Source organism: Lepus europaeus, chromosome 3 (genome assembly GCF_033115175.1).
Source record: "Lepus europaeus isolate LE1 chromosome 3, mLepTim1.pri, whole genome shotgun sequence".
NCBI lineage: Eukaryota > Metazoa > Chordata > Mammalia > Lagomorpha > Leporidae > Lepus > Lepus europaeus.
In genome coordinates this window covers 30,908,911-30,936,306 of record NC_084829.1, presented here as the reverse complement: position 1 = coordinate 30,936,306, position 27,396 = coordinate 30,908,911, and the positions used below count along the sequence as shown (strand labels likewise).

Here is a 27,396-nt window from a genome sequence, read left to right as displayed (position 1 = left end):
ACTTACTACATGCCCCTTTCACTGTTTCCGTTCAGTGTTCACTTATGTTTAAATTTACTCGAAAGGCAGGGAGAGAAATCTTCCATCCACTAGCTCACTTTCCAAATGCCACAACAGCTGGGAATAGGTCAGGCTGAAGCCAGGAGCCAGAACTCCATCCCAGTGGCAGCTACTCAAATGCCCGAGACTTGATCTGTGGTCTCCCCGGTGCCTGAGCAGGGAGAGGACTGAAGCAGGAGGTGTGGGCAGGACTTGATCCCAGGCACTCCCGTAAGTACGGGATGTGGGCATCCCAAGTAGTGGCTTAACCTGCTGCTTCATAGCCTTTTTGACAGGTGTTAACTTTTTTATGTATTTGTGATTTGATGAACGTGTCTTCTTCTGTAGATTTAAAATTCCTTGGTTTTGCTTGTTATCTCTAATGCATAGTACATTGCCTGGTCCATGGATACTTGAAGACTACTTCTTATTACCACTCCATAAACACCAAACTTACAAACATAGGTAAAATGTTTAAAAATCACCCCCATCACTTGACTTTTCTTCCAGTCTACAAAACATTGCCTTTGAAAACACTGCGGCCAGCTCCAGGCCAATGGGATCTCAACAGTTCTTTCATGTTGGAAGAAACATAAGCTCTGTCACTGTCCATTACCACTGTGCGTGAACTGAACAAAGAATGAGCTGATGGACTCCATGAAGAACAGCAGCTGCACCTCCAAAGATGACCGGAACACAGGGAGTAAAGAAAATGTTCGTTTCCACTGCATTTATTACTAATATATATAAAAAAAAAAGTTAAAAAGAAAAAAAAATTCATTCTCAGTTTTCCAACGGTTCTCCTCCAACCCTCCTGCCACCTAACTCCTGACCCATTTCTTCAGGGCCAGTTCAAGACTGAACCTGTTCACTGCTGTTTTCACAGAAAACAACCAGTGCCAGGGATGTGGACAGAGGGTTGGGAGAGGGCAACAGTACTGTCCAGGTTCCACCCAAAGATAGGCCAGGTGGGATTCACAGAATTCCAATGAGAGGGCCGCTGGCCTCATGATGACAGTGAAACTGAAGTGGGCTGGAAAGGAACTAGACGGGGCCCAGAGGCCCATGTCAGACCTGGAATAGCCAACACCAGGGGAATGGGAAGGAGCAGGGAGGCAGTCTTGTAGAAAGCTTCACAATTCTCCCATGTTGGAGGGAAAGTTAAGAGGGCACCATGAGCTTCACTCATTTTGGCAGAAAAACGTATTCTAGTGTTGAGAAGTCACAAAAATGCCACGGACACTGAGAAAGGCTACGAGGGGGCTGCACAGTTTCACAAAGCACAGCGGTCACAGACCATAGCGGCGGGGATCATGCTACTGACAGAGAAACTACGGAATCCAAAAGCAGGGAGAGGGGCCTTTCAGGTAGGACCTCTGAACTAGTCCCCCAAACTTGACCCCAGATCAGGCAACCTGGAGTTTCACAAGCAGCTGACAACACTGAGGATGTCACATTAAAAAAAAAAAAAAAAAAAAAAAAAAGTGAGAGACTTAAAAAACAAGCAGTTAGAGGGGGTAGGAAAGCACTCCAGGGCTCTCAGGAATTGAGGGCAGTACTGGGGAACAGGTGGACAGATGTACAAGAAACAGCACCAACCAAAGAGGTTTCCTGTTTAGCAGTCACTTGGCGAGGGGGTAGGATCCAGGAGGCAGTTGAAGGGAGCAACGACGGGGTCCTGAAGGCCAGTCTCTGGAGGCTGGATCAGAAGAAAGCGTGGACACCACGCACAGGTGATGACTCACTTTGGACCCCAGACGGGAAAGGTGGCAGATGGGGGTAGGCAGAAGAGCCTCACAGTAGCCACCACAGGGCCACAGGGAAATGCATGGCCACGAGGTCACAGAGGGCTCCTTCCACCCTGGACGGGAAGGCACAGTCTCACAGAGGAGGTCCATTAACGCCCGGGTGGTAGAAGGCACAGAGGTCTTCATAGCGACAGTGGCCCTTTTTGGAAAAGTGTCGGCAGACAGGGCGGTCAGATTTGTCTGTGAACAAGTGAAAATTGGGCAGTTTAAAATCGGAGAAAAAAAGGAAGCAATTGTAATGACATGCAGAAACAGAGGAGGTCAGATTTCCTACTCCCCGCCATTTCTAGCTATTTGGGCATGGTGGTCTTTCTCTTGAGAGAGAAAGCAATCAGGGCCACTCCTACTTCAACAGGAAAAGGATATCCCAAAGGAGTCACAGGCATTCTGGAAATGAGGCCACTCACTCAGTGTGTACGGGTATAACAAAATGGACCTCACCTTCCATAACCTGGGGGCCATCCTTAGGTGGGCAGGTATTCTTGATAAGAGACCAGCTTTTGAGCCTTCGAGGGTTTCTCTGTTCTTTGTGAAAGCTTTCCCTGGAGGGACCCCCATGGCCCGGCCCAGGAAAAGGAGGTTCAGTGTTGACCCCCCACCAACCACGACCATATGGACCACACCTGGGGCCAAGGCCTCCCCGCATTGGGCCTCTACCCCGGGGAGGAGGAGGGAGACTCAGCAGCGGTGGAATCATTGGTCCTCTTGTTCCCGGAGGACCTCTGTGAAAAGCTGGAGAAAGAGAAAGACACAGAAAGGCAATCAGCAAGCAGTTTAGCCCGACTCGGAAGCCTGTTTTTTCCCCTTTTATTGAAGTACAGCATATAGACAGAAAGATGCACAGACTTTTAAGTGTCAAACTCCGTTACCACAAAGTAAACAAGGCTGTGTTTCCACCACCCAGGTGAAGAGATAGAGCCTTATTAGCACTTCAAGAGGGCCCCCATGCTCCTCCCCCCTCCCAAACGTAATGCTGTCCTGACTGCTCACACCACAGGTTAGTTTTTGCCCGTTTTTGAACTTCGCATAAATAGAATCATACAGTCTGCATTCTTTTGTGTCTGGCTTCTTTCGCCAACATCGTATTTGTGAGATTCATCCGGTTGCCAGTAGCAGTTCGTTCATTTTCATTGCAGTGTAGTTTCCCATTGCATACATACATAACAACTGATTTATCCATTCTACTGATGATGGACATGTGGGTGGCTTCCAGTTTGGGGCTATAACGAAAAATGCTGCTATGAACATCTTTATACATGTCTTTGTTACACATACGTATGCATGCATTTCTGTTGAGTATATGTAGGTATTGCTGAGTCATAGAGCATATGTATGCTCAAATTTAATAATGTCAAGCTTTGTTATAAAATGTTTGTACCAATTTACACTCCCACCAGCAATTATCACACAGGCTTAACACTTGCTATGAGCATTCTTTTTGATTTTGCCATTCTGGTGAATGTGAAAAGTGGTGAGTTGTTTTTTGCCTTTTATTGTGGTTAAAAAACATTAAAAATGTACCATCTTAATTATGTATTAGTGTACAGTTCAATAGTGTTAACTATATTCATGTTGTGAAACAGATCTCCAGAACTGTATGTTGCAAAACTTAAACTCTGTACCCATTAAACAATTCCCTTTCCTCCATCCCTCTGCCCCCCAGCCCCTGGTAGCCACCATTCTATTGTTTCTATGAGTTTGACTTGAGATACCTCATGTAAGTGGAATCATACAGCATTTGTCTGTGACGGGCTTATTTCACTTAGAAAGTCTCCAAGTTCATCTGGGTTGTAGTTATGTGACAGCATGTTCTTCCTTTTTAAGGTATTCCATTGTACTTTTATCTTTGCTTATCCATTCTTCTATCAATGGACATTTGGGTTGCTTCCAGGTCTTGCCTACTGGGAATACTCTACGAACATAGGTGGGCAAACATCTCCTCAAGACCCTGCTTTCAATTATTTTGGATATATATCCACAAGTGGGACTGGATCATATGGTAGTTCTAAGTTTTTGAAGAAATTCCATATTGTTTTCCATAGTGCTTGTACCATTTTACAATCCCATCAATAATGCATACGAGTTCCAACTCCAACGTGGTATGTTTTCATTCTGTATTTGATGACTAATGATGTCGACTACTAGTTCACACAGTTTGGGTCCATTCAGATCTCCAGTATCTGTTCTGGTCTTCTGCCAATTTTTCCAATGAACTGTCTGGAAGAGTTCTTCTTATATTCCAGATAAGAGCTCTTTATTGGTTACATTTGTTGAACATATCGTCTTCTACTCTATGGCTTCCTGTTAATCAATGTCATCTGATTAAAAGAAGTTTATGTTACCTAATGTAATTGAATATATTAATCTTTTCTTTATAATTTGTGTATGTGTATTTCTCATATAAGAACTGTTAGCTACTCTAAGACCAAGAAGATACACTTACTTTCTACAATAACTTTTCTTTTACCTTTTATACTTAGATCTGCAGTCCAACTAGTACTGTTATTTTTAAGACTGTGAGGAGGTTAAATTCCATTCGTTTCCTACACGACTATCCAACTGATCTAGCGTCATTTATTGAAAAGACCACTTTTTCAGTTCTAACTTTATAAATGAAGAGCTCATACACATGAAGACGTCAAAAAGTTCACGGAAAACACATATTAGGAAAAAAAACATGCATGCACTTTCAAAATTTTAGGCACCAAGATAACTTATGTTTTAACTGTTTTCCATAAATTTTTTGAGGCACCTTCATTATGTGTGGGCCTGTTACTTGACTTTTTAATCTGTTCTGTTGCATGAAAGTCACAGCCGTAAACACTGTAGCTTTACAAAAAGTCTTGATGTTCAGAGTAGCCCCCTCACTTACACTGTCTTGACAGTCTCTCACCCTGATCCCCTGCATTTTCACGCCAATACTATAGAATACTTATTTCCACAAAAACACAAGGATTCTGACTGGAAATGTATTCAATCTACAGATCAATTTGGGAAGAACTGACATTTTCACAATATTGATTTTTCCAGTCTGTGAATGCATAACTTCTCTCCATTCACTTAAGCATCGAATCCTGGATTGTAAGATGTGAAATTCTTGCTAGGTTTCACTTCTCTTGCACCCTTCTCCAGCATCTAATACAAGGATCCGGGTCCCCTCCTCCTCACCTGACTTGGGGTCACCAGGCTTTCCATTGGCCATGGGGGGAGGGCCCAGAAGGCTGGGTGGTCCTAAGAGTAGACATGAAAATACCGTCATCAGAATGGACTTAAAGGGCTATGATCCTGTCCTCAGATGTTCTTCTAGAATGCACTCCTTAACTCAATCAGTGAAGTGAGCTATGTATCATCAGTGTTGCACATTCTCACCCCATCTGTGGGCCCTTTCCTCTGCCAAGCTGTTTCCATGCTCTGCAAGAAAGCACTCAGGAAACCCGGTCATGCAGGAATGACGCTGAGCACTGTCTTTCCCTCATACTGGTGCAATCCACAACATCCTAGGTAATTCCAGGGCTAATTCAATCCCCCACCTGAACTGCTGGCCAATCAGACAGCTCTTTTCCCTTCCCCCTCCCCCTCCCCCAGGGGAGTGCTTAAAAGGCGGCCACACAGCGTTCTACCCTCCTAGTTTGATTTCAGACTGCGCTCCCACCCGCCACAACCTGCAACATCGCGCCCCTCTCCTCCCGCGGCTGCGCACTCCGCACTTTGGCCTCTCTTCCCCCGCCTCCTCCAGAAAGGTTTGGGGGCCGGGTCAAGGCCAGGAGTTCAGGTGAGTAAACTCCTGGCTTAAAGCTGCATGCAGGACAGCCCCTTCCCCTGCGCGTGCGCCCTCGCGCCTTCCGTGAGCGCCCCCTCCCCCGCACCTGCCTAGTCCCTGGCCCCAGCCTGGCCCGGCTGCCGAGAACGTGCGCTCCCTTACCCATGGGACAACCATCTTCCTCGTCTCCAGTCTCCTCCCGCTCGGGCCGTGGGGGCTGCTGTGGCGGCGGCTGCGGATTCTGCTTCTTTCGTTTCGGCATCGTGGCTGCGGCAATGGCTGCAGCGGGATTTGGAGGGCAATGAGGAAGGGGCACGCTGGGAGCTGTTTCCGCTTCCGGAGGGAGCCCGGTGGGCAGCGGGGCTGAGGCGCCCGCCATTCCACTTCCGGGAGGCAGCGGGCAGCCCCTGCCGCGGCCGCACCCGCCCGAAAACCGCCCGGCTCCGGCTCTGCTAGGCACGGCGGCCACCTCAAACCTTACCTTTGCTGCATCTCTCCAAGTGCTTACAAATGCCCTCTCCTCCGCCGAGAAACACCACAGTGTGCTACAGAGCCCACCGGCTTTCGGGCCAGACGGCCTGAGGAGAGAGCTGGCTGTCGCATCCTAACGTCGCCACTTCCGGTGCCCTGTTACCATGGGAACAGCCGCAGGCACAACTCGGTGCCCTCTGACCTCCCTCCAAAAGTCCTTGTCCCACCTGGGTCTCCCTTCCCGCCCGCGCCTGGGGTCTGCAGACCCGCTCTTAGCATCGAAATTCGGGTCCCAGCAGGTCCGCGCCCGGGAATCGGCCGAACGCCACCCGCCCCTTAAGACCTCCGGCCGTGCCCCACGGGTCGCCAGCAAGCGGGCTTCCCTCTCGGGGCGCTCCGTCTCCGCTTTCCACCCAGGCCAGTCCCCGCTCGGTGCCGTCGCCTCGGCGCGTCCACGCCCCCTCCCTCCGAAGGTAGCTGGGCCCGCCCTCCGCTCGGCCGCCCCCGCCAGGTGAGTGGTAGCTTCTCCCGGGAGCGCAAGGTAGTGATGACACGCGTCCCCCCTCCTGCGGGCGCCCGTTGGTAGCGTCCGTGACGGAGCGGGCCCGATCCTCCCACGCGCGCCTCCTCCTCCACCGCCGCTGCGCCCCGCCGGTGCCGCTGGCTCTCACGTGCCGGCCGCCCGCCCCGTCCCCTTAGCCCCTCGCCTCGCTCGGGGAGGGACGTGACCACCCGGTGCCTGCTTTCCACCCCGGCAGCCGCCGCCGCCGGCCCGGCCCGCCCGTGACGTCACCCGCTAGCCCCGCCTCCTCGAGGGTCCCGGGCCCTGGCGGCGGGGGCTGCCCCCGGGAGTCGGTTGAGGCGGCGGGAGCTCGGCGGAGGGGCGGGCCCGGTGACTGGTCCGGGCCATGCCGAGGAAGAAGCCCTTCAGCGTGAAGCAGAAGAAGAAGCAGCTGCAGGACAAGCGCGAACGGAAGCGAGGTCAGTGCGGGAGCGGGCGGAGGGGGCGGGGCTCGGGCTCCCGCACCTCTGAGGGAGGGGTGTGCCCGCTGCACCTGGGGGGGCGTGGGAGGGGGCGGCGAGCGCGCGCCGAGGTGCGCGGGCGGCCGTGGAGGGGTTCCTCCCGTAGCTGGAAGGGGTGGGCGAGGATGGGGAGCTGGGGGAGGGGAAGCCGTTCCCGCGGCTCCCTGGAGCAGCGACTGCCCCCGCGCACATCCGGAGGGGTCCTGGGGCGCGTGGCTGGGAGGGCCGAGCCGCGGAGGAAGTTGGGTGGGTGGAGGGGAGCCAGGCCTCCCGGGGCTGGGGCCGGGGCGGGGGCGTGGGGGGGGGGGTCTTATGGCCCCTGAGAGCCGGCCAGCGCTGGCGTCACCGGCCCCTCCCCGCAGGACTTCAAGATGGGCTGCGCTCCAGCTCCAACAGCCGCAGCGGGAGCCGGGAGCGGCGGGAGGAGCAGACCGACACCTCGGACGGGGAGCCTGTGACCCATCACATCCGCAGGCTTAATCAGCAGCCTTCCCAGGGCCTGGGTCCGCGGGGCTACGACCCGAATCGGTGAGCGTGGAGGGGGGGACTCTGGCCCTGGGCGTCCAGGGCAAGCCGGCTGCTGGTGGGTCGAGGTTCCCCCGCCCCGAGCCGCCGCAGCCCTCCCTGACAAAGGGGCCCTGGAGTCTGGTTTTCACTACTGTGGGATGGAGAGAACGGTTGGCTGGGAGAGAGACTCTCGGCGGCTCTGGAGAGAAAGCTTGGCGAAGTTGTCTGGCTCCCGGGCTGGCGCTGGGTGCCGCGGCCCGTGTTTCCTTAGATACCGGCTGCATTTCGAGCGGGACAGCAGGGAGGAGGTGGAGAAGAGGAAGAGAGCAGCCCGGGAGCAGGTGCTGCAGCCGGTCAGCGCCGAGCTGCTGGAGCTCGACATCCGGGAGGTCTACCAGCCCGGCTCAGGTGAGAGCGAGCGAGACCCCGGGGTGGACGGGTGAGCGGACAGTGAGCCAGGCAGGGGTCCTGGAACTTCTGCTTCCTTGCACTTTTCCATGGATCCCCAGTGCTGGACTTCCCCCGCCGCCCGCCTTGGAGCTATGAGATGTCCAAGGAGCAACTGATGAGCCAGGAGGAGCGGAGCTTCCAGGAGTACCTTGGGAAGATCCACGGGGCGTTCACCTCAGAGAAACTCAGCTACTTTGAGCACAATCTGGAGGTGACAGCAGGCTGGGGGCGGGACCGGGCCACAGCGAGCCGCGGTCGGGCGATCTGGGTCAGGCGAGACGGGGGCTCTGCTTCAAGTTCTTGCCCCCCAATCTTGTCTTTGCAGACTTGGAGACAGCTGTGGCGAGTGTTAGAGATGTCCGACATTGTCCTGCTTATCACTGATATCCGACATCCAGTGAGTGCGGGGGCGGGGCGGGGGGCGGGGGGTTCTTAGAGGATGAAGGGCAGGGGTGGGGGTTGGAGACAGAGAGGTTTTGTTCTTCCTTTCTTTCCTGCCTCCCCTACCCTGTGTTGATAACTGCAGTCAGGAACTCAGTTTGCTCACTCCCATCTCGCCATAGTCTGTCACTCCTCTCCTGGCCAGCTGTCACGCCTTCACCTTGTTTATCCTGACTCCCGGCCTAGCAGAGCCGGCCCTGTAGAAAGTCCCAGTGTGGAGCTCCAGAGGGTGTAGCGAGCCAGCTGGGAGCTCCATCCTGCCCAGGCCAAAGATGCCTTTTCCTCCCTCTGTTGTCTCTAGCCCGGCCACTCTGGTCACTGCAGAACACACGTGCGATGTTAGGGTGGGGGCTGAGGCCGTAGACTCTGCTGCTGGGCTACCCTGAGTGAATGCTGGCTCTGCTAGAGAAAAGGAGGTCTGTTGAGACTCTTAGGTTGGGGGAGGGGGCCCTCATGATGTGTACACATCCACTCATGGATTCAGCTGTGCCTGCACGTCTGTACACTCAGGCATATTTATACATGTGTTCACAAAACATGCTTAGCACACAGACATGCACCTGTGTGCTTGCACACACATATGCACGTGTACTCACACGTGCACGTGAAAACGATACTTTCTTCCCAACCCCCCATCCCTGTGCCTGACCCCTGTCTTTCCTTGAGTGTGCTGGGTGTTGTTTCCTCACCTGGTGTTCAGTTCCCTGCTACCTATGCCCATGACCTGGACCCTGGCTTTGCTGTGTTCACCTTGGCTGCTGTACTGCTTTTGACCCAGAATCCAGTATGGCCAGGGCTTTGTCTCTAAGCTGGGCCTGGTGAGTGGGAGGGAGCTGGAGGCAGAGCACTTTGGGCCGACCGCTCGCTGTTCCCAATCCCAGGTTGTAAACTTCCCGCCAGCACTTTACGAGTATGTGACTGGAGAGCTTGGACTCGCCTTGGTGCTGGTCCTGAACAAGGTGGATCTGGCCCCGCCAGCCCTCGTGGTGGCCTGGAAGCACTACTTCCACCAGCACTACCCCCAGCTCCACATCGTCCTCTTCACCTCTTTCCCACGGGACCCCCGCACCCCACAGGACTCCAGTAGTGGTGAGTTGGCAATGAAGAGCAACGTGGGAGAGGTGGGGTGGCAGAGGCCACAGGGGGGACACAGAGGGTCTTGTTGACCGGTGCTCGGTCTCAGGCCTAAGGGTGGTGAACGAGATGAGGCGTACGGCCCTGTGTGCTAACCCCCCCCCCCCCCCATCTCAGTCTTGAAGAAGAATCGGAGGCGGGGGAGAGGATGGACTCGGGCTCTGGGGCCTGAGCAGCTGCTGAGAGCCTGTGAAGCCATCACTGCTGGGAAAGGTGTGTGGCCCTTGGTTGTGGGAGCTGTGGGAGGCTGTGGGGGTGCCAAGCCCAGGAGTCATTTTGCTCCCCATCTGAGGACAGCCTCTCCCTGGTGGGTGGATGCTAGAGGCCGGGGAGAGGGATAGAACCAGGAACAGATGGGCTTGCTGGGTGAAGAGAGACTGCAGGCGGACAGAAGCCCAGTGGCCTGCTGCTGTGGTTTCCTGATACTTCACGGCAGCGTGTGTGCTTCTAGTGTGGGGTCAGGTGCCGGCCGAGGTCGTTCTCTGGCCTGCGGTTGTGCAGGTCGGCACTGCAGGTGCCATCGTCACACAGCAGGCCCCGGGAGAACTCCTGTCCTCTTGTCCTTCTCTGAGCAGTGGACTTGAGCAGCTGGCGGGAGAAGATCGCCCGGGATGTAGCTGGGGCCACCTGGGGCAACGGCTCCGGGGAAGAGGAAGAAGAGGAGGATGGGCCAGCAGTCCTGGTGGAGCAGCAGACTGACTCAGCGATGGAGCCCACGGGCCCAACCCGGGAGCGCTACAAGGACGGGGTGGTGACCATTGGCTGTGTGGGTGAGGAAGCAGCTGCCTGTGTGTGGTGGCGTCCCCGGGGTACAGGAGTTCAGGATTTGGAAAAGAGCGAAGGAGATCAGGTCTCTGATCAGGGTCTCTGAGGCGGGACCTCTGCCTGTGGTCATAGACAAGGCAGGGGAGGCCATCTGCTGTAGTGTAGGGCCCGGGCAGCCTCAGCGAAGTCCCACCTCTTCTCAGCAGTGAGATCTGGGCAGCTTATTTGAGTCTCTCTCTCTCTTTCTTTCTTTCTTTTTTTTTTACTTTAAGATTTACTTATTTGAAAGGCAGGGTTGTAGAGAGACAGAGGCAGGGAGAGAGAGAGAGGTCTTCCATGTGCTGGTTTACTCCCCAAATGGCCACAATGGCCAGAGTTGGGCCAATCTAAAGCTGGGAACTTCTTCCGGGTCTCCACGTGGGTGTGGGAGCCTAAGGACTTGGGCCATCTTCCACTGCTTTCCCAGGCCACAGCAGAGAGCTGGATCGGAAGTGGAGCAGCTGGGACTCAAACTGGTACCCATGTGGGATGCCAGCACTGCAGGCAGTGGCCTTACCCGCTACACCACAGCGCCAGCCCCTTGCTTTCATTTTTAAAGTGGGGAATTTTTTTTTTTTTTGACAGGCAGAGTGGATAGTGAGAGAGACAGACAGAAAGGTCTTCCTTTTTGCTGTTGGTTTACCCTCCAGTGGCCGCTGTGGCCAGCTCATCACGCTGATCTGAAGCCAGGAGCCAGGTACTTCTCCTGGTCTCCCATGCGGGTGCAGGGCCCAAGGACTTGGGCCATCCTCCACAGCCTTCCCGGGCCACAGCAGAGAGCTGGACAGGAAGAGGGGCAACCGGGATAGAATCCGGCGCCCCGACCGGGACTAGAACCCGGTGTGCCGGCGCTGCAAGGCAGAGGATTAGCCTGTTAAGCCACGGCGCCGGCCGAAGTGGGGAATTTTTTACCCAATTAAAAGAATAGTTGTGAGGCATGAAGGGAATAGGGGCTTCTGATACACAGTAGTAACAGAGGTGAAGGTGGTTGTTGTTAAGATGTAGCAGTTACGCGCCAGCTGGCCGTGAATACTCCCGGATTCCATCATCATCCTCGTAATTAGACCTGAGGATGGCGCGTGTTAAATCCTGGTAGCAGCAAGGAGTAGTTTCCTTGCAGGTCATCACGCTTTAACTGTGTTGTCAGGGACAGGCTCTGTGACAGCTCCGAGTAGGGAGAAAGGAATGTGTGCCTGGGACCCAGAGCCCTGTCCAGGTTGGGGGGAGAGATGTGAAGGGACCTTGGTGAAGTTGTGACGTCTGAGATAATAGCAGTGGGGAGAGAGCCCGACTCAGGAGCAGCCAGGCAGCGTGGAGCAGCTGGGCTCCTTTGAAGCGCCTCCACCTGTGTTTCAGCGCCTCCTTTGTCCTGGGCAGAGCCAGCCTGACGGCTGAGTGATTGCTCCCTGACGTCCGATCCTAGGTCTCACTTGCAGGGCCCTCTGCTCCCTCCCTTGGTAGAGTGAGAGGAGAGTTTGCTTTGCCTGGGAAGCCCTGAGTTTAGACGGGTCATCAGTTTTCACTCATTTACCCACTGAATGAAGGTTTCCTGAGCGCCCGCCGTCAGAGGCAGGTGCCGTTCTGGTGATGAGCGCGCCGCCGGGGACATGACACGTAAGTCCCCACTCTCAGTGCAGCTTACTTTTCTCGCGAGTAGACAGATTTGTGATCTGCAGTCATTATTCAGGGGCAACAAAGCAAAATAAAGCATTGACGGGGATGGAGAGTGACTGGGGCCTCAGGGGGAGCCTCACCCAGGAGTGACAGGGTGTGAACCATTCGGAGCTAGGAGGGCAGCGAGAGAAAGGGTCTGGAGGCGAGAAGAAGCTTCGTGATCCCAGAACCAGCAGGAGTGCCAGAGGCGGGGGGCAGGGCTAGTAACTGGTTATGACAGGCATTTTGGGTTTTCTTGGAAGTCTCATGAGACTTTTTTTTCCTAACTACTGGAGAATAAATGGTAGTGATGGGCAAGAAAGGAAAGCAGAGAGCCATCAGAGGCCATTATCCTGGTCTAGGAGAGAAGTAAGTTGCTTAGGTAGGGTGGTGGAGTCGGGGGTGGTAAGGCAGGATCAGACACAGGACCTATTTTTTTTTTTTTTAAAGAAATGCATGTGTATAGAGATAGAACGTGCATACATACACTTCCATCTGCTGGTTCACTCTTTATTTTTAAAGATTTATTTATTTATTTGAAAATCAGAGTTACACAGAGAAGGAGAGGCAGAGAGAGAGAGAGAGAGAGAGAGAGATATCTTCCATCTGCTGGCTTACTCCCCAGTTGGCTACAATGGCTGGAGCTGGGGCAATCCGAAGCCAGGAGCCAGGACCTTCCTCCGGCTCTCCCACAGGGGTACAGAGGCCTAAGGACTTGGGCCATCTTCGACTGCTTTCCCAGACCATAGCAGAGAGCTGGATCGGAAGTGGAGCAGCCAGATCTTGAACCGGCACCCATATGGGATATATACCACAGTGCCGGCCCCTGGTTCCCTCTCAAAATGCCTGCAACATTAGGGTAGGTGGAAACTGGGAGCCAGGAACTCCAGATCCAGGTCTGCAATTTGGGTGGCAGGAACCCAATTACTTGAGCCATCACCACTGCCTTCCAGGGTCTGCATTAGCAGGAAGCTGGAGCCAGGAGCCAGCCGGGTATTGAACCCAGATACTCTGATACGGGATGCAAGCATCTCAGCTGGCAGCTTGCCTGCTGGCCAACTGCCCCACCCACCCCTGGATGTGTTCTGAACGTAGAGAAAATGAGGTTGCTCATGGCTTGCATTCGGCGTGCAAGAGAAAGCCAGAAAGAAAGGACTTCCAGGTTGCATTCTGAGCAACTGGAATTACTGCAATAAGACTGGGAGGGGTGGCTGGCACCGCGGCTCACTAGGCTAATCCTCCACTTGCGACGCTGGCACACCGGGTTCTAGTCCCGGTCAGGGTGCCTGATTCTGTCCCGGTTGCCCCTCTTTCAGGCCAGCTCTCTGCTGTGGCTGGGGAGTGCAGTGGAGGATGGCCCAAGTGCTTGGGCCCTGCACCCGCATGGGAGACCAGGAGAAGCACCTGGCTCCTGGCTTCGGATCAGCGTGGTGCGCCAGCTGCAGCGCGCCGGCCGCGGCGGCCATTGGAGGGTGAACCAACAGCAAAAGGAAGACCTTTCTCTCTGTCTCTCTCTCTCACTGTCCACTCTGCCTGTCAAAAAAAAAAAAAAAAAAAAAAAAAAAAGACTAGGAGGGGGAGGAGCCAGTGGAATGGGGAGGAGGAAACCGAAGGGGTGAACAGCAGCAGTGCAGGGATCCTCACGTGGCATTGTGCGGAAGGAGCCTGCTGCCACCGCTTCCATGCGTGTAAAGTTCAAAAGCTGCAGACTGAAGCTACACCATTCAGAGATACAGGCACAGGTCATCAATGAAGGAGGAATACAAGGAGGGCCAGCGTTTGGCACACCAGGTTTAGCTGCTACTTGCGACGGACGCTGACATCCCATATCGTGCTGGCTCAAGCCCTGGCTGCTCCGCTTCTGATCCAGCTCCCTGCTAAGACACATGGGAAAGCTTGAGTGCTCAAGTCCTGGCCTTGTCCCGGCCCAGCCCTGGCTGTTGTTGCCATTTGAGGAGTGAACCATTGGATGGAACATCTCTCTCTCTCCGCTTCTCTTCCTCGCTCTCATTCTCTGCCTTTCAAATAAATAAATAAATCTTAAAAAAAAAGAAAAGAAAAAGAAGCATTAGGGGTGGAGTCTCGTCAGACAAAGGCTCACGTCAAAAGGCAGAGAGAGTTAGGATGGAGAAGGACAGGGTGCGGTCAGTACCCCACTCTGGGTCCAGGGCTGCTTGGAATGGGGTTCATGTGGCTGCACACTGATACTGTGTGTTTTGTTGTGTGTTACATAGACACAAGGAAGATGGCACAAAGAAGTGGTGAGAAAAAGCTTTAAAGGAGTTTCCCTATAATTGGGAGAGAGAACTGGGGCTGGTGAGCGTTGAGTTGTTCCTCCTTCCGTCTTAGGGAAGGAGGCCTCCAGCGTGCCTTCGGGCTGCCCGGGAGCAGGGCTAGGTGGGCGGAGCCTTGCATCTTACAGGGCTGGGGTTTGGTCAGATGGGTAGGACAGAGGGGAGAGGCAGAACCATGGCCTTGTCAGCTGAGTCGTGGAATCTGAGGTGGGTCGGGAGGGGCCTGAGGACACATGTTGCGTGTTGTGTGGTGTCGCTGTGCTAGAGTCGGCAGCAAAGACTCCCTGGATGAAGGGACCAGAATAGGGGGGCTGGGAAGATGGATGTCAGGAGGAAGAGGGGTGCTGGAACCTGAAGCCTTCCAGGTGTGACTGCCGCAGCAGTCGCCGAGGGGGCGTGAAGGAAACGGTGTCTGGAGCTGAGGTGCAGGCAGGGCGGACAGCGCAGTCAGCCAGCCTGAAGGTGCTGGTGGGGCGAGAGTGGCAGTGAGCCCCGAGGCGTCTCGCTTGTGCTGGCGCAGGCTCGACCCGCACCGTTGATTCCTCCTGACCTCTGTGAGGCAGACACCTGCCCTGTGGATCCAGGAAGTATGTTGCCTGAGGTCACTGTGCTGGGAAGTGGAGAGGCTGGGACCCAACCACGGCGGGCGGGAGCCCGATCTGTCATTCACAAGGGTATACCCCTTCCCTAGGTCCTGAGCCTCCACGGAGGACCTGTCAAATGTCGTCTTTGTCTCAGGTTTCCCCAACGTGGGCAAGTCCTCGCTCATCAACGGGCTGGTGGGGCGCAAGGTGGTGAGCGTCTCCAGGACCCCTGGGCACACGCGGTACTTCCAGACCTACTTCCTCACCCCGTCCGTGAAGCTCTGCGACTGCCCTGGCCTGATCTTCCCCTCCCTTCTGCCCAGGCAGCTGCAGGTGCGCAGGCAGACCGAGTGGGGGGCGAGGAGAAGCGCCGGGTGGGAGCTGAGTGCTTGTTTCCGTCTCCTGCAGGTCCTGGCAGGGATCTACCCCATCGCCCAGATCCAGGAGCCCTACACGGCCGTGGGCTACCTGGCCTCCCGCATCCCCGTGCAGGCCCTGCTGCACCTGCGCCACCCGGAGGCCAACGACCCCTCAGCAGAACACCCCTGGTGTGCCTGGGACATCTGCGAAGGTGAGTGCCGTGCTCCTGGCTTCTCACCTCTCTCTCTTTTTTTAAGGTTCACTTTAGGTTATTTACAAAGCAGAATAACAGAGATCTCCCCCAGCTGGTTCACTCCCCAAATGGCCACATTAGTTGGGGCTGGCCCAGGCTGAGTACGGAGTCTGGAAGTTGCCTGGGTCACCCACAGGGGAGGCGGGGCCCCGGGTACTCAGGTCAGCTTCTGCCGCCTTCCCAGGTGCAGTGGTAGAGAGCTGGATTGGAAGTGGAGTGCGGTGGACTCCGGCTGGCGCTCCTGTGTGGGATGCCGGCGTTGGCAGGCTGCAGCGTAGCCCGCTGCTCCGCACTGCCGGCCTCTGCCTCTTGCCTCCTGACTCTCCTCTTGCTGCCCTGCGTTCCCGGGGCCTCGCTCTTTACCCTGCCCTGTCTTCCTTCCTCTCCATGGAGATTCTGCCCCTGATGAAGCAGCTATGCACACAGCCCCAGGCTGCCACTGCAGGGTCAGCAGGATCTTCAGGCCTAAGATGTTTGGGGGCAAAACCGGGAGGGCTGTGTTGGCACCTGGCTAGCCAGCTTCCCTTCCCATCCTTCTTCTCTCCCTGCAGCCTGGGCAGAGAAACGCGGTTACAAGACAGCCAAGGCAGCCCGCAACGACGTGTACAGAGCGGCCAACAGCCTCCTGCGGCTGGCGGTGGACGGCCGCCTCAGCCTGTGTTTCCACCCGCCGGGCTACAGCGAACAGAAAGGTCAGAGCCCAGATACTCTTCCCCAGGCCCCTCCGTGGTGTGGGCAAGAGGGTACGGGCTTTGTGGCTGAAGGCTGACGTTGACGCGTGTCCACAGCTTCTGTCCAGCTCTGTGCACGTGGGAGGTTGAGCGAATGAAGGATCGCCAGCAGCTGTCACAGTGGTTGTTCCTCCTAGTTCTTGCCTCTTGCCCGTCTCTCTGGCTTTTAGTTCCTTGCTCAAAATTCTTCCCCCGTTCTCTTTCTTGTTTTGGTTCCCCAGGCACCTGGGAGTCTCATCCAGAGACCACGGAGCTGGTGGTTTTACAGGGCAGGGTGGGGCCAGCAGGTGACGAGGAGGAGGAGGAAGAGGAAGAGCTGAGCAGTTCCTGTGAGGAGGAGGGAGAGGAGGACCGGGATGCGGATGAGGAGGGAGAAGGGGAGGAGGACACCCCAGGCTCAGCTCCAGGGTCCAGCCTGGCCGCCCGAAACCCTTATGCCCTGCTGGGTGAGGACGAGTGCTGAGTCCCCGCCCATGGCCATCTTCCCACCCACTGTCTCTGCTTTTGGACTGACCCAGGGGTATCATCCCTCCGCCACCCCAGTTGTGAATAAAGATTGTCTGCTTTGTAGCCCCTTCCCCAGATGAACTGAGGTGAGAGCGCTGCTTCAGGCTGAGCTGCGGGGGCCTGTCTCCTCCGCCCTTCTTTCCATATACTCTCTTTGCAGTTAACTCAGCGAGTTCTTAGGCCCTGAAGCCTGCCTCCTGCCTGCTCTCCCACCATGCAACTTAGGAATCCCATCATGCACATGGGGCGGGGCGGTCCAAATCCAGGCCTCTTGGAGTTGGTGTGGGTCCCTCTGACCGGAGCAGCAGCCCTGCGCGCCCCCTGCTGCCTGACCTGGGTTATACCAGGAGCTTCTGGGAGAAGGTTCCCAGACTGATGCCTTCAAGGAAGATTTTTACAGGAATTTTTCAAATCCAACAAATGTTTCTCGAGGGTCTGCCACGTGTGCTGACCCGGATTAAGTGCTGATCCTAGAAAGGTGCACACACAGGGACCTGACCGAAATTCGCAGCCCGGCTGCGATGCAGATCCCATCCTGTGATGGCCGAGCATTCGGGTTAGCAAGGGCATTCAGTGTTCTCCAAATCCTGGGCTTTCAACTGCTGTGATTCTTCCTTTTGGTAGAAATCTTTAGAAGACTCGGCAACTGAAAGTCTATGCAAGACTTGAGAGAGGGCACAGAACCAGCCTCCCGAGTCCCGGGGAGCACTGGTTTAGGGGCTGTGCTGGGAGGCAGCAGGTGGTCAGGGCCACCATGGTGTGTGGGATCCAAGTTTCAGCAGCAGCCATCTCTGGTGAGTCAGGGCTTACGTGTGACTGCATTCTCTGTAGTTGACCCCAACAGCGAGAGTTACGTCTTGGAGAACAGGGAGGATGGGCTTTGCTTTGTGGGCTGCTGCAGTGTGGCTGGGCTGGATGGCAGCGAAATGGGCAGTTTGCCAGGGTGACCATTAGCTGTCAGGATGAGAAGAGGGAGCACCAGATTGCTTCTCCTCGGTCACCACATCCCCATTCGGGCCCCGCGTCACTGGGCAGTTGCTCTAACGGCCAGCAGAGACCCTGTCACCCAAGGAAGCAAAGAAAAGTCATTTAGAAGCGACTGCACATCCCTTCAAAGCCCACACCCTCCCTGGTCCTAGCGGGACAAACGTGCTGACATGTGTGTTCCCGTGCAAGGTTGACATACCCAGAGCGTGTGAATGTGCTTGCAGTCGGCCCAGAGTGCACTGGAAAAGGGAAATCTCCCAGCTGGGAGAGCTGCCACCTGTCTCATCAGGGGCTCGGTAGCTCCACAGATGGCTCTTCTGATGGAGGAAGGGGGAGCCCTAGGCTGTTCCCTGGAGGGTTCCTGATGGTCAGGGATGCTCGGGGGGCTTCTCCACTGCAGGAGGTGGGGCAGGGGCGTTGGATCCATTTCCTTAAGAGGAAGAAAAGTCAGTGCTGTTGGTAGCCCTGCTGCTTTCCCTGTGTTGCTGGTCTGGGGCACCTACATCAGCACTGATGAGTGAGGGGGCCCTAGCGGAACAGAGGTGCAAGCTGAGGCCTGAAGACCCTTTAACCAGACGTGGGGCAGACAGAGGTGCAAAGCTGGGGAACGGTGAGGCTGGAGAGGTAGGGCTTGGTCCAGCTGCTGCTGGGCCCTGGCAGCCAGTGGGAGGTGTCAGCTTCAGGAGAGGACCTCTGAAGACCGTTAAGCCCTGGACCAAAAGAGAACCGTGCCTTGGAGAGAGCCCCGAGGCTGGAGCGTGGGAAGTGCTGTAGACGGGAGAGATCAGAGTGAAGGGAATGGGAGCCAGAGAGGGGGTGGTGGCACATGGGAAGAAAGGGACTGGATTTCTGTGGGGCGCTCAGGGGCCAGCGTGGAGGGGCCTTGGGGTTCTTTGGCCGTGTGGTGAGGGGAGAGGCGCGCGCCAAGAGTGCACGTGGGGCCTCTGAGTTGGCAGCTGAGTAGGTGATGGGGTTTGGGGAAGAAGGGGCCTCCCTGGAGACCGATCTGGGCATGGGCAGGGAGGAGGACGCGGGTGAGGGCATCCAAGGTGCGCAGCATGAGAGGAGAAGGCTGAGGAAGCGCGGGCACGTGTGAGCGAGCCGGGAGAGAAGTAGCTAGGCAGTTCCCTTGGAGAGGTGAGCTCGCGGGCCCGGGTGTCGGAGGCGTGGCGGCGGCGGAGGTGGGGAGAGCATTGCCAAGAAGCTTGGCTGTGGTTGCAACGAAGGAGAGGTGGAGGGAGTTGAGGCTTGCCCGTGTCTGGAGCGTTTTGCTCAGGTGTTAGGAAGCAGGAGCAGGCGCAGGGGGTGGGCTGAGCGCGCAGGCAGCGGGCGTTGGCGGTGGGGAGCTGGGAGGGTCCTGGGGCGGGGACCACCCTCAGGCGGGAGCCCTTGGCTCCAGGTCACCTCCCAAGAAACTGCGCTGACATTCAGCCGGCTCGCACTGGTAGTCGTTAAAACACTTCTGTACCAGTTAGTGAGTAGTACAAGAGTAACTGCGGTAAGCAGTAAAAGTAATTCTAATACGAACACATCGGTTGGCAACAGCCATTGGAAAATGGGCTTCCCCCGGCACCCAGGAAGCTTTGCAGCGCCATCTGCCGGTGAGGAAGCACCACTGCAGGCCGAGAGGCTGCTTTGCACCTTTACTAAACACTGCAAAATTGCCTGCTCAGATTACCTTCGGGCTATGGAGTTGCTACTGTTTCTGGATAGTTTAGCTTCTACCTTGACTTTATTGTTAGTGCATCGTCGCTCTTGTGTCGGAAGCAAGTTTCCGTGTTTTACTATTTACAAATTCTAGAATTTTTAATAAAATGTTAAAGCCAAACTTGAATGAAGAGACCACAGAGTTTTCATTATGTTTCTTAATGTGCCTTTTGAAAAAAAATCATAAATCAGAACAAAGGAGAAATAATATTAACGAGCTGCAGCCTGGAATGTCTTCTGTTATGTGCAGAAATCAGGGTAGTGTAAAAATTCTTTCCAACTTTCTAGTTTGAAAGTTTTCTAACACACAGAAGAAGACCATAAACACCCAGATGGGGTAGATGTTTGGCACAGCGAGTAAAACGCTGCTTGGGAGGGGCCGGTGTTGTGGCGTAGCAGGTAAAGCTGCTGCGTGTGACACCTGGCATCCCCTATGGGTGCCAATTCGTGTTCCAGCTGCTCCACTTCTGATCCAGCTCTCTGCTGCTGGCCTGAGAAAAGCAGTGAAGATGGCCCAAGTGCTTGGGCCCCTGCCAGCCATGTAGGAGACCAGGAAGAAGCTCCTGGTTCTTGGCTTTGGTTTGGCCCAGCCCAGGCTGTTGTGGCCATCTGGGGCGTGAACTGGCAGATGGAAGATCTCTGTCTCCTGTCCCCTCTCCTTCTCTCTGCCTTTTGAATAAAAATAAAATAAAGATGCTCCTTGAGATACTCACATCCCATAGATAAAATTTTTACTTGCCAATTATACCTAAATAAATAAAGCTGAGAAAAGTTCAAAAGCTAATACATTTTTGGAAAAGATATAAAATGCTATGAAAGGCATTTTAATTTGGAAAGTTTGAATGTGGACAGATGTTAGATTACACTAGGGATTACTAATTGATTAGCTCTGATAATTCTGTTGTGATGTGGAAGAGATGTACCCGAAGTATTTAGGGATGAATGGCGCTGCTATTTGCAGTGTATTTTAAATGGTTCAGAAAAGAGGTGGACTCAGATACAAAAGATAGGTAGAGACAAAGCAAAGATGGCAAAGTTAGGGTTTGCCCTAACTGTTGAGTTGCTTGGGTGATTTTTTTTTTTAAAGACCATTATTTTTAATAGATTTTTAAAAAGGCTTATTTATTTGAAAATCAGAGTTACACAGAAAGAGAAAGAGAGGCAGAGAGAGAGAGAGAGGTCTTCCATCAGCTGGTTCACTCCCCAGTAGGCTGCAATGGCTGGAGCTGAGCCAGGCTGAAGCCAGGAGCAGAGTTCAGACCAGGGCTCTGGGAACCGCATGTTTTAGGTGAGGACCTGCTGTCTGCCAGGATGCACCCCAGCAGGAAGCCGGAACTGGGAGCAGAGCTGAGACTCTGCCCCAGGCACTTCCATGTGGCTGCCGACTCCTGCCTCCGCATTGTTAAAAAGTGCCCTCTCTCTTTCCTTTTTACCCTGGAAAACCCAGTCTGTCTGCTCTGAATCGGCTCTGAAGAGACCAGGCCAATTTTCTTACAGAATCTTTTACATTCTGGAGTTATCTCATTTTTCTGTGGTACCATTTAACTTGCTCCTTCATCCTTAAAAAAAAAAAAAAAAACACAAATTTAGAAGATTTCTTGGGGCCGGCACTGTGGTGTAGAAGGTTAAGCCTCCACTTGCAGAGCTGGCATCCCATGTGGGTACCAGTTCAAGTCCCGGCTGCTCTACTTCTGACCCAGCTCCCTGCTTAATGCATTTGGAAAAGCAGCAGAAGATGGCCCAAGGACTTGGGCCCCTGCAGTGCTTGGGAGACCTGGATGAAGCTCCTGACTCCTGGCTTCAGCCTGGCCCAGCCCTAGTCATGGTGGTCATTTGGAGAGTGAACCAATGGATGGAAGATTCTCTCTCACTCTCTTTTTCTCTCTCTCTCCCACTCTCCTCTTTCTGTATCTCTACCTTTCAAATAAATAAGTAAATCTTAGGCCGGCGCCGTGGCTTAACAGGCTAATCCTCTGCCTTGCGGCGCCGGCACACCGGGTTCTAGTCCCGGTTGGGGTGCCGGGTTCTATCCCGGTTGCCCCTCTTCCAGGCCAGCTCTCTGCTATGGCCCAGGAAGGCAGTGGAGGATGGCCCAAGTCCTTGGGCCCTGCACCCGCATGGGAGACCAGGAGAAGCACCTGGCTCCTGCCTTCGGATCAGCGAGATGCGCTGGCCGCAGTGGCCATTGGAGGGTGAACCAATGGCAAAAAGGAAGACCTTTCTCTCTGTCTCTCTCTCTCTCTCACTATCCACTCTGCCTGTCAAAAAAAAAAAAAAAAAAGTAAATCTTTAATTAAAAAAAGACTTGCTTATTTATTTGAAGGTCAGAGTTGCAGAGAGAGAGAGGGAATCTTCCATCTGATGGTTCATTTCCCAAATGGCTTGCAATGGCTAGTACTGGACCAGGCTGAAGCCAGGAGCCAGGAGCTTCATCCAGGTCTCCCATGTGGGTGCAGGGGCCCAAACACTTGGGCTTTTCCCAGGCCATTTGCAGGTAACTGGGTTGGAAGTGGAGCAACCCGGACAGGAACAGGTGCCCATATAGGATGCTGGGATCACAGGAGGCAACTTTACCACTAAGCCACAGTCCCAGCCCCTCCCTTTCTTGATATGATTATAGATCAGTGTTAATCCTTGACCTGTGCCCCTGGTCAGCAGCTGCCTCCAGGGAGGAAAATGATCAGTACTCATCAGTTTATCCAAAAAGAGCTCCTCCCTCCTTTTGTCTGTCACCTCTCCACCTCTTCATTTTCCTTTTTCTTTTCTCCTCCCTCCCTCCCTCCCTCCCTCCCTCCCTCCCTCCCTCCCTCCCTCCCTCCTTCCTTCCTTCCTTCCTTCCTTCCTTCCTTCCTTCCTTCCTTCCTTCCTCCCTTCTCCTGTGTTTATTTATTTGAAAGAGAGAGAGAGAGAATCTTTCATCTGCTGTTTCACTCCCCAAATGACAGTGGGGGCTGGGGCTAGGGCTGGGCCATGCTGTGCCTGGGAGCCAGGAGCCTGGAGCCTTTTTCAGGTCTCCCATGTGGGCACAGGGGCCCAAGCACTTGAACTCCAGCTTCTCTGCCTCCGATCCAGCCCTGCCAGTATGCGTGGGAGGGCAGTGGAGGAGAGCTCGAGTGCTTGTACCCCTGCATCCACCTGGGAGACCCAGACAGAGTGCTAGGCTCCTGGCTTCAGCCTGGCTCAACCCCAACCATCGTGGCCATCTGGGGAGTGAAACCAAAGATGGAAGATACCTCTCTCTCTCTCTCTCTTTCTTTCTCTGCCTTTCAAATAAGTGAAATAACTGAAGGGAAACAAGTTGATGTATCATCATATACACGCATGATGGTGGTATGGCAGTACCTGTTGAATATGCAAGATGGAGGAGAACCCTGAACCTGCTGTCCCCCCTCCTGCATCCTCTCCATCCTGCTCCACAAGAGGATGTGAGACTTCAGAATCCAGCCCCAGCACCTCTCATCGCCTCTAGGCCCCTAGTGGAAGGTAGAGCCCAGTGTTCCTCAGACAAATACACCTGTTCCTGCGGCAGATGGCCCATGTCCTGGAAGAGCATGGTGTGTGTGTGTGTGTGTGTCTGACTTCTAAGGTGGTCCTCGTTGATAAGACCGGTCAAGTTTATCAATGGGTGCCACCCCCCCACCTTAGCAATGGAATTTGAGGTGTTGAGTGTCTGCTCAGTGGCCTGCAGTCAGTGAGGGAGAGAGGCCAGGGCCTTTGTAGCATCCTGGAAAAGCCCCCACAGAGGGATAAATCAGAAAGTGTCTATGGTAAAGGAAGACCTTTCTTTCTGTCTCTCTCACTGTCCACTCTGCCTGTCAAAAAAAAAAAAAAAGTGTCTACTGTTATGCTGATCACCCTGGGAAGACACAGAGCTCCTCACTCCGCACTGAGCCACGAAGGGTGCAGCTGGCTTCTCTAATATGAACGGGATCTCAGCGTGGCAGAGGCCAGGCGACAGCAGTTACCTGTCAGTGAGAGAGGGCTGCAGTGACCACAGCAAGCCCCAGGTCAGCGGGGGATCAGCACATGGAGGCCTGGGAAGGTGGCCCCCACCCCGTGGGACCCATGCAGTCATCCCCAATAGATGGGCAGCTCACTGACATGCTGCCCCCTCGCGCAGGTGTGGGTATTCTAGGTCCACAGAGCTTAACTGTGAGGGGATTCACAGCCTCTTATTCAGTTCCCTAATGGAGCTAGTTCGTGAACAGAGCGCCTGGATCAACGGGAAGCTTCCTTGGAGTTAGAGGCTTGCAGTAGGGTTCTACGGTGGCTCTGACCTCAGACTTCCCCCCTGAAGGATTTTCTGTCATTGACCACGGTCAGTGTGCCCTGGGAAATGAAAGTTCACAGACCTCCTGGGATTTACAGGCCCGGACTCAGAATGAATGCATTGTGTCCAAATCCAAAGTGCTATCAGCCTACTTATTTTCTGAGTGGGGGCTCGTTAAAATGCAGTGACAAGTGGAATGTTGTCCGCATTTCCTCGCACAGAGGGTTTCTTCTGCATGGCCCCTGACAGCAGCTGTTTCCAGCTGCAACCCCAAGAGACATTCCTGAAAGGAATTTTTCCCTGTGGACCAAACTTCAGGCAGTGTAACTGGTTAGCCTCTTCCACTGGAAGAAGAGATGGCTGAGCACAGATTTGCACACACTCCTTGGCAAAAGGGTGAGCTGGATAGTCAGGGGACTTGGCAAGAACACGATGGGAAGATCCGGAACCTGGAGCTTTCTAACGGGCCGGGTATGGGGACATGTCATTCAAGCAAGTGACACTAGAGGGCAGCCTTGGGCTGGGAGGCTCGTCCTAACACGCCGGTACAGAGGAGCTGTCCCACAGGTGTCTGCCTCTTTCCCCAACCTCTCCAGCGCTCATCCGACAGGTTCATGGTGAGAACTGATTGCAAGAACGAAGGCCCTTGCTGTGGCCCTCGACTGTGGGCGTCACTTTGGGCTTCCCGCCTGCACCAGCACCTCACAGCCTGCAGGCGCGTGGGCGCAGTCTGGCTCTGGCTTGCCTGGGTCCTGCCTGTGGCTTGCCTTCTTGTCTGCCCAGTGGCCTGGAAGACAGACTTCTCCACCACCTGCTGAGCAGCCGCTGTTACGTCATCCGGTGACATCATCCCATGCTGCCAGAGCTCTTCCAAGTTGGCCAATTCTTGGTTGCCTTTCTGCAGACCTGGGTCCCATTTTAGAGTTTCCTTGTAACTGGGAGTTTCTTGCTTGTCACTACTTAATTCTTCATGTTAAACTCCCTGTAAAACCACTGTGTGATTTCTTTCTCAATTAGACCTACGCTTTTTCGGTAACAAATACACAGTGTATCATTTTCTTCTTCTTTTTTAGAATTTGTTTTTATTTGTGCTCCTGCAGTTATTATTTGCATCAATTTTATTTGTATAGTAAGATACTATATACTCTCTTTGCAAGTTATTTTTTTAAAAAGATTTTTAAAATTTTATTTATTGTAAGGCAGAGAGAAGAGAGAGAGAAAGAGATCTTCGTCTGCTGGTTCACTACTGAAGTGATCGCAACAGCTCGGGCTGGGCAGGCCAAATCCAGGAGTCTCCTCTCTGTCTCCCAGGTGGATGCAGGGGCCCAAGGACTTGAGCCATCCTCTGCTGCTTCCCCAGGCCATTAGCAGGGAGCTGGCTCAGAAGCAGAGCAGCCGGGACAAGAACAGGTGCCTGTGTGGGATGCCAGCCCTGCAGACGGCGACCTAACCCACTGAGCCACAGTGCCACCCCTCAAGTCCTCTCCTGTGGCAACTCACCTTAGAGTATTTGCATCATGGAAATGAGCAAGGTCTGATTCATGGGGGAGCTACTAAACTTGCCCTTGGTGCACATTAAGTCAAATGGAATTCACTTAACACATGCCTCACCACCCAGAAATGGCTGACTCAACCATGAGATGCACTGAGATTCTCTCTTCATCGTCCTTGGCTCAGGGACACCAGTCAATAGAAAACTTCAACAATCGGGGGGGGGGGGGGCAGTGCTCTGGTGTAATGGGTAAAGCCACTACCTGCAGTGCTGGTATCTCATGTGGGTGCTGATTCTAGTCCTGGCTGTTCCACTTCCCATCCAGCTCTCTGCTATGGCCTGGGAAAGCAGTAGAAGATGGCCCAAGTGCTTGGGCCCCTGTACCCACGTGGGAGACCTGGAAGCAGCTCCTGGCTCCTGGCTTCAGATCGGTGCAGCTCTGGCCATTGTGGCCATCTGGAGAGTGAACCAATGGATGGAAGACCTCTCTGCCTTTCAAATAAATAAATAAATCTTTTAAAAAATATGCCCATCAAAGACTTGAACTGTATAGAACTAAAGGTCAGTGTGGCCTCATCCAACAAGGCTCCCACTGATGTGAGAAGCTGGGATGAGCAGGGCGGAAGGACACAGCCTCACAGCCTCGTGAAGGGAGGGGCCGCGCTGCATGTTCACAGCGCTGCTCTTCTCCTTCCTCTGTCTACTACGTTTTATGGAAAGCTGTGGCTGCTGTTAGGTGTAAGCAGGGATGACGTGACACTATTACACAACAAAGGTAGCTGCTGAAGACAAGGAAATTGGTTGTTGTGATTGCAGAAGTGGTGGACACTGCGCATTCATGTACTAACAGAAGAGGCAGTTTAGATACAGCACCAAAAGCATGATCCATGGGAGAAAAAATAAGTTGAACTTTACTAGAATTAAAATCTTCTGCTTTGGGGCTGGCACTGTGGCGTAGCAGGTAAAGCCACCACCTGCAGTGCTGGCATCTCATATGGGCACTGGTTTGAGTCCTGGCTGCTCCACTTCTGATCCAGCTCTCTGCTAATGCACCTGGGAAAGCAGCGTAGGCTGGCCCAAGACCATTTGGGGAGTGAACCAACGGATGAAAGACTTTCTCTCTCTCTCTCTCTCTCTCCCTCCCTCCCTCCCTCCCTCTCTCTTTCTGCTTCTGTAACTCTGTCTTTCAAATAAATACAATAAATCTTAAAAAAAAATCTTCTGCTTTGTGAAAGACATTGTTGAGAGAATGAAAAGCCATAGCCTGCAAGAACGTATCTGCCGGCCGGCGCTGTGGCTTAACAGGCTAATCCTCCACCTTGCGGTGCCGGCACACCGGGTTCTAGTCCCGGTTGGGGTGCCGGATTCTATCCCGGTTGCCCCTCTTCCAGGCCAGCTCTCTGCTATGGCCCAGGAAGGCAGTGGAGGATGGCCCAAGTGCTTGGGCCCTGCACCCGCATGGGAGACCAGGAGAAGCACCTGGTTCCTGGCTTCGGATCAGCGAGATGCGCTAGCCGCAGCGGCCATTGGAGGGTGAACCAATGGCAAACGAAGACCTTTCTCTCTGTCTCTCTCTCTCTCACTATCCACTCTGCCTGGCAAAACAAAACAAAACAAAAAAAATGTATCTGCCAAACATGTATGTGAAAAAATACACAAAGGATTTTTTAACGTCAACAATAAGAAAGTAAACAACACAATTAAAACTAAGGGGGCACCAGCGCTGCGGCACAGTGGGTTAAAGTCCCCGCCTGCAGTGCTGGCTTCCCATATGGGTGCAGGTTCAGGTCCCAGTTGCTCTACTTCCAATCCAGCTCCCTGCTAATGCTTCTGGGAAAGCAGTAGAAGATGGCCCAGGTCCTTAGGTCCTTGTACCCACGTGGTACAGATGAAAACATGAACCTCATCATATATCATTAGATGATTGCAAATTTTTTACAAAAAATTTATTTATTTATTTGAAAGGCAGAGTTACAAGGAGGCAGAGGAAGAAAGAGAGAGAAAGGTCTTCCATCTGCTGGTTCACTCCCCAGATAGTCACAACAGTTGGAGCTGCGCTGATCCCAAGCCAGGAGCCAGGAGTTTCTTCCGGGTCTCCCATGTGAGTGCAGGAGCCCAAGG

At 53.9% G+C, this 27,396-nt stretch overlaps 2 protein-coding genes across 4 annotated transcripts; one reads left to right on the top strand and one right to left on the bottom strand.

Annotated features, from left to right (window-relative positions):
- PRR3 (proline rich 3) lies at positions 1 to 6,436 on the bottom strand. 3 transcript variants are annotated; one of them, XM_062185639.1, is made up of 5 exons: positions 6,089 to 6,409; positions 5,770 to 5,886; positions 5,016 to 5,078; positions 2,289 to 2,579; positions 2 to 2,027 (listed from the first exon to the last, which is right to left on the bottom strand). In XM_062185639.1, exons 2-5 carry the CDS (start codon positions 5,867 to 5,869, stop codon positions 1,921 to 1,923), a joined length of 561 nt encoding a protein of 186 aa, XP_062041623.1. In that variant the 5' UTR covers positions 5,870 to 5,886; positions 6,089 to 6,409; the 3' UTR covers positions 2 to 1,920. The 3 variants fall into 3 exon arrangements, with proteins under 3 accessions (XP_062041640.1, XP_062041623.1, XP_062041631.1); XM_062185647.1 differs by having other exon boundaries at positions 1,940 to 2,027; positions 2,471 to 2,579; positions 6,089 to 6,436; XM_062185656.1 differs by lacking the exon at positions 6,089 to 6,409 and having other exon boundaries at positions 1 to 2,027.
- A 297-nt stretch (positions 6,437 to 6,733) lies between these two features.
- On the top strand, positions 6,734 to 19,647 carry GNL1 (G protein nucleolar 1 (putative)). The gene is made up of 12 exons (XM_062185630.1): positions 6,734 to 7,059; positions 7,464 to 7,629; positions 7,880 to 8,016; positions 8,118 to 8,269; positions 8,384 to 8,455; positions 9,381 to 9,588; positions 9,751 to 9,846; positions 10,209 to 10,403; positions 15,123 to 15,301; positions 15,377 to 15,539; positions 16,133 to 16,273; positions 16,534 to 19,647. Exons 1-12 carry the CDS (start codon positions 6,987 to 6,989, stop codon positions 16,773 to 16,775), a joined length of 1,824 nt encoding a protein of 607 aa, XP_062041614.1. The 5' UTR covers positions 6,734 to 6,986; the 3' UTR covers positions 16,776 to 19,647.
- Positions 19,648 to 27,396: the final 7,749 nt, after the last annotated feature.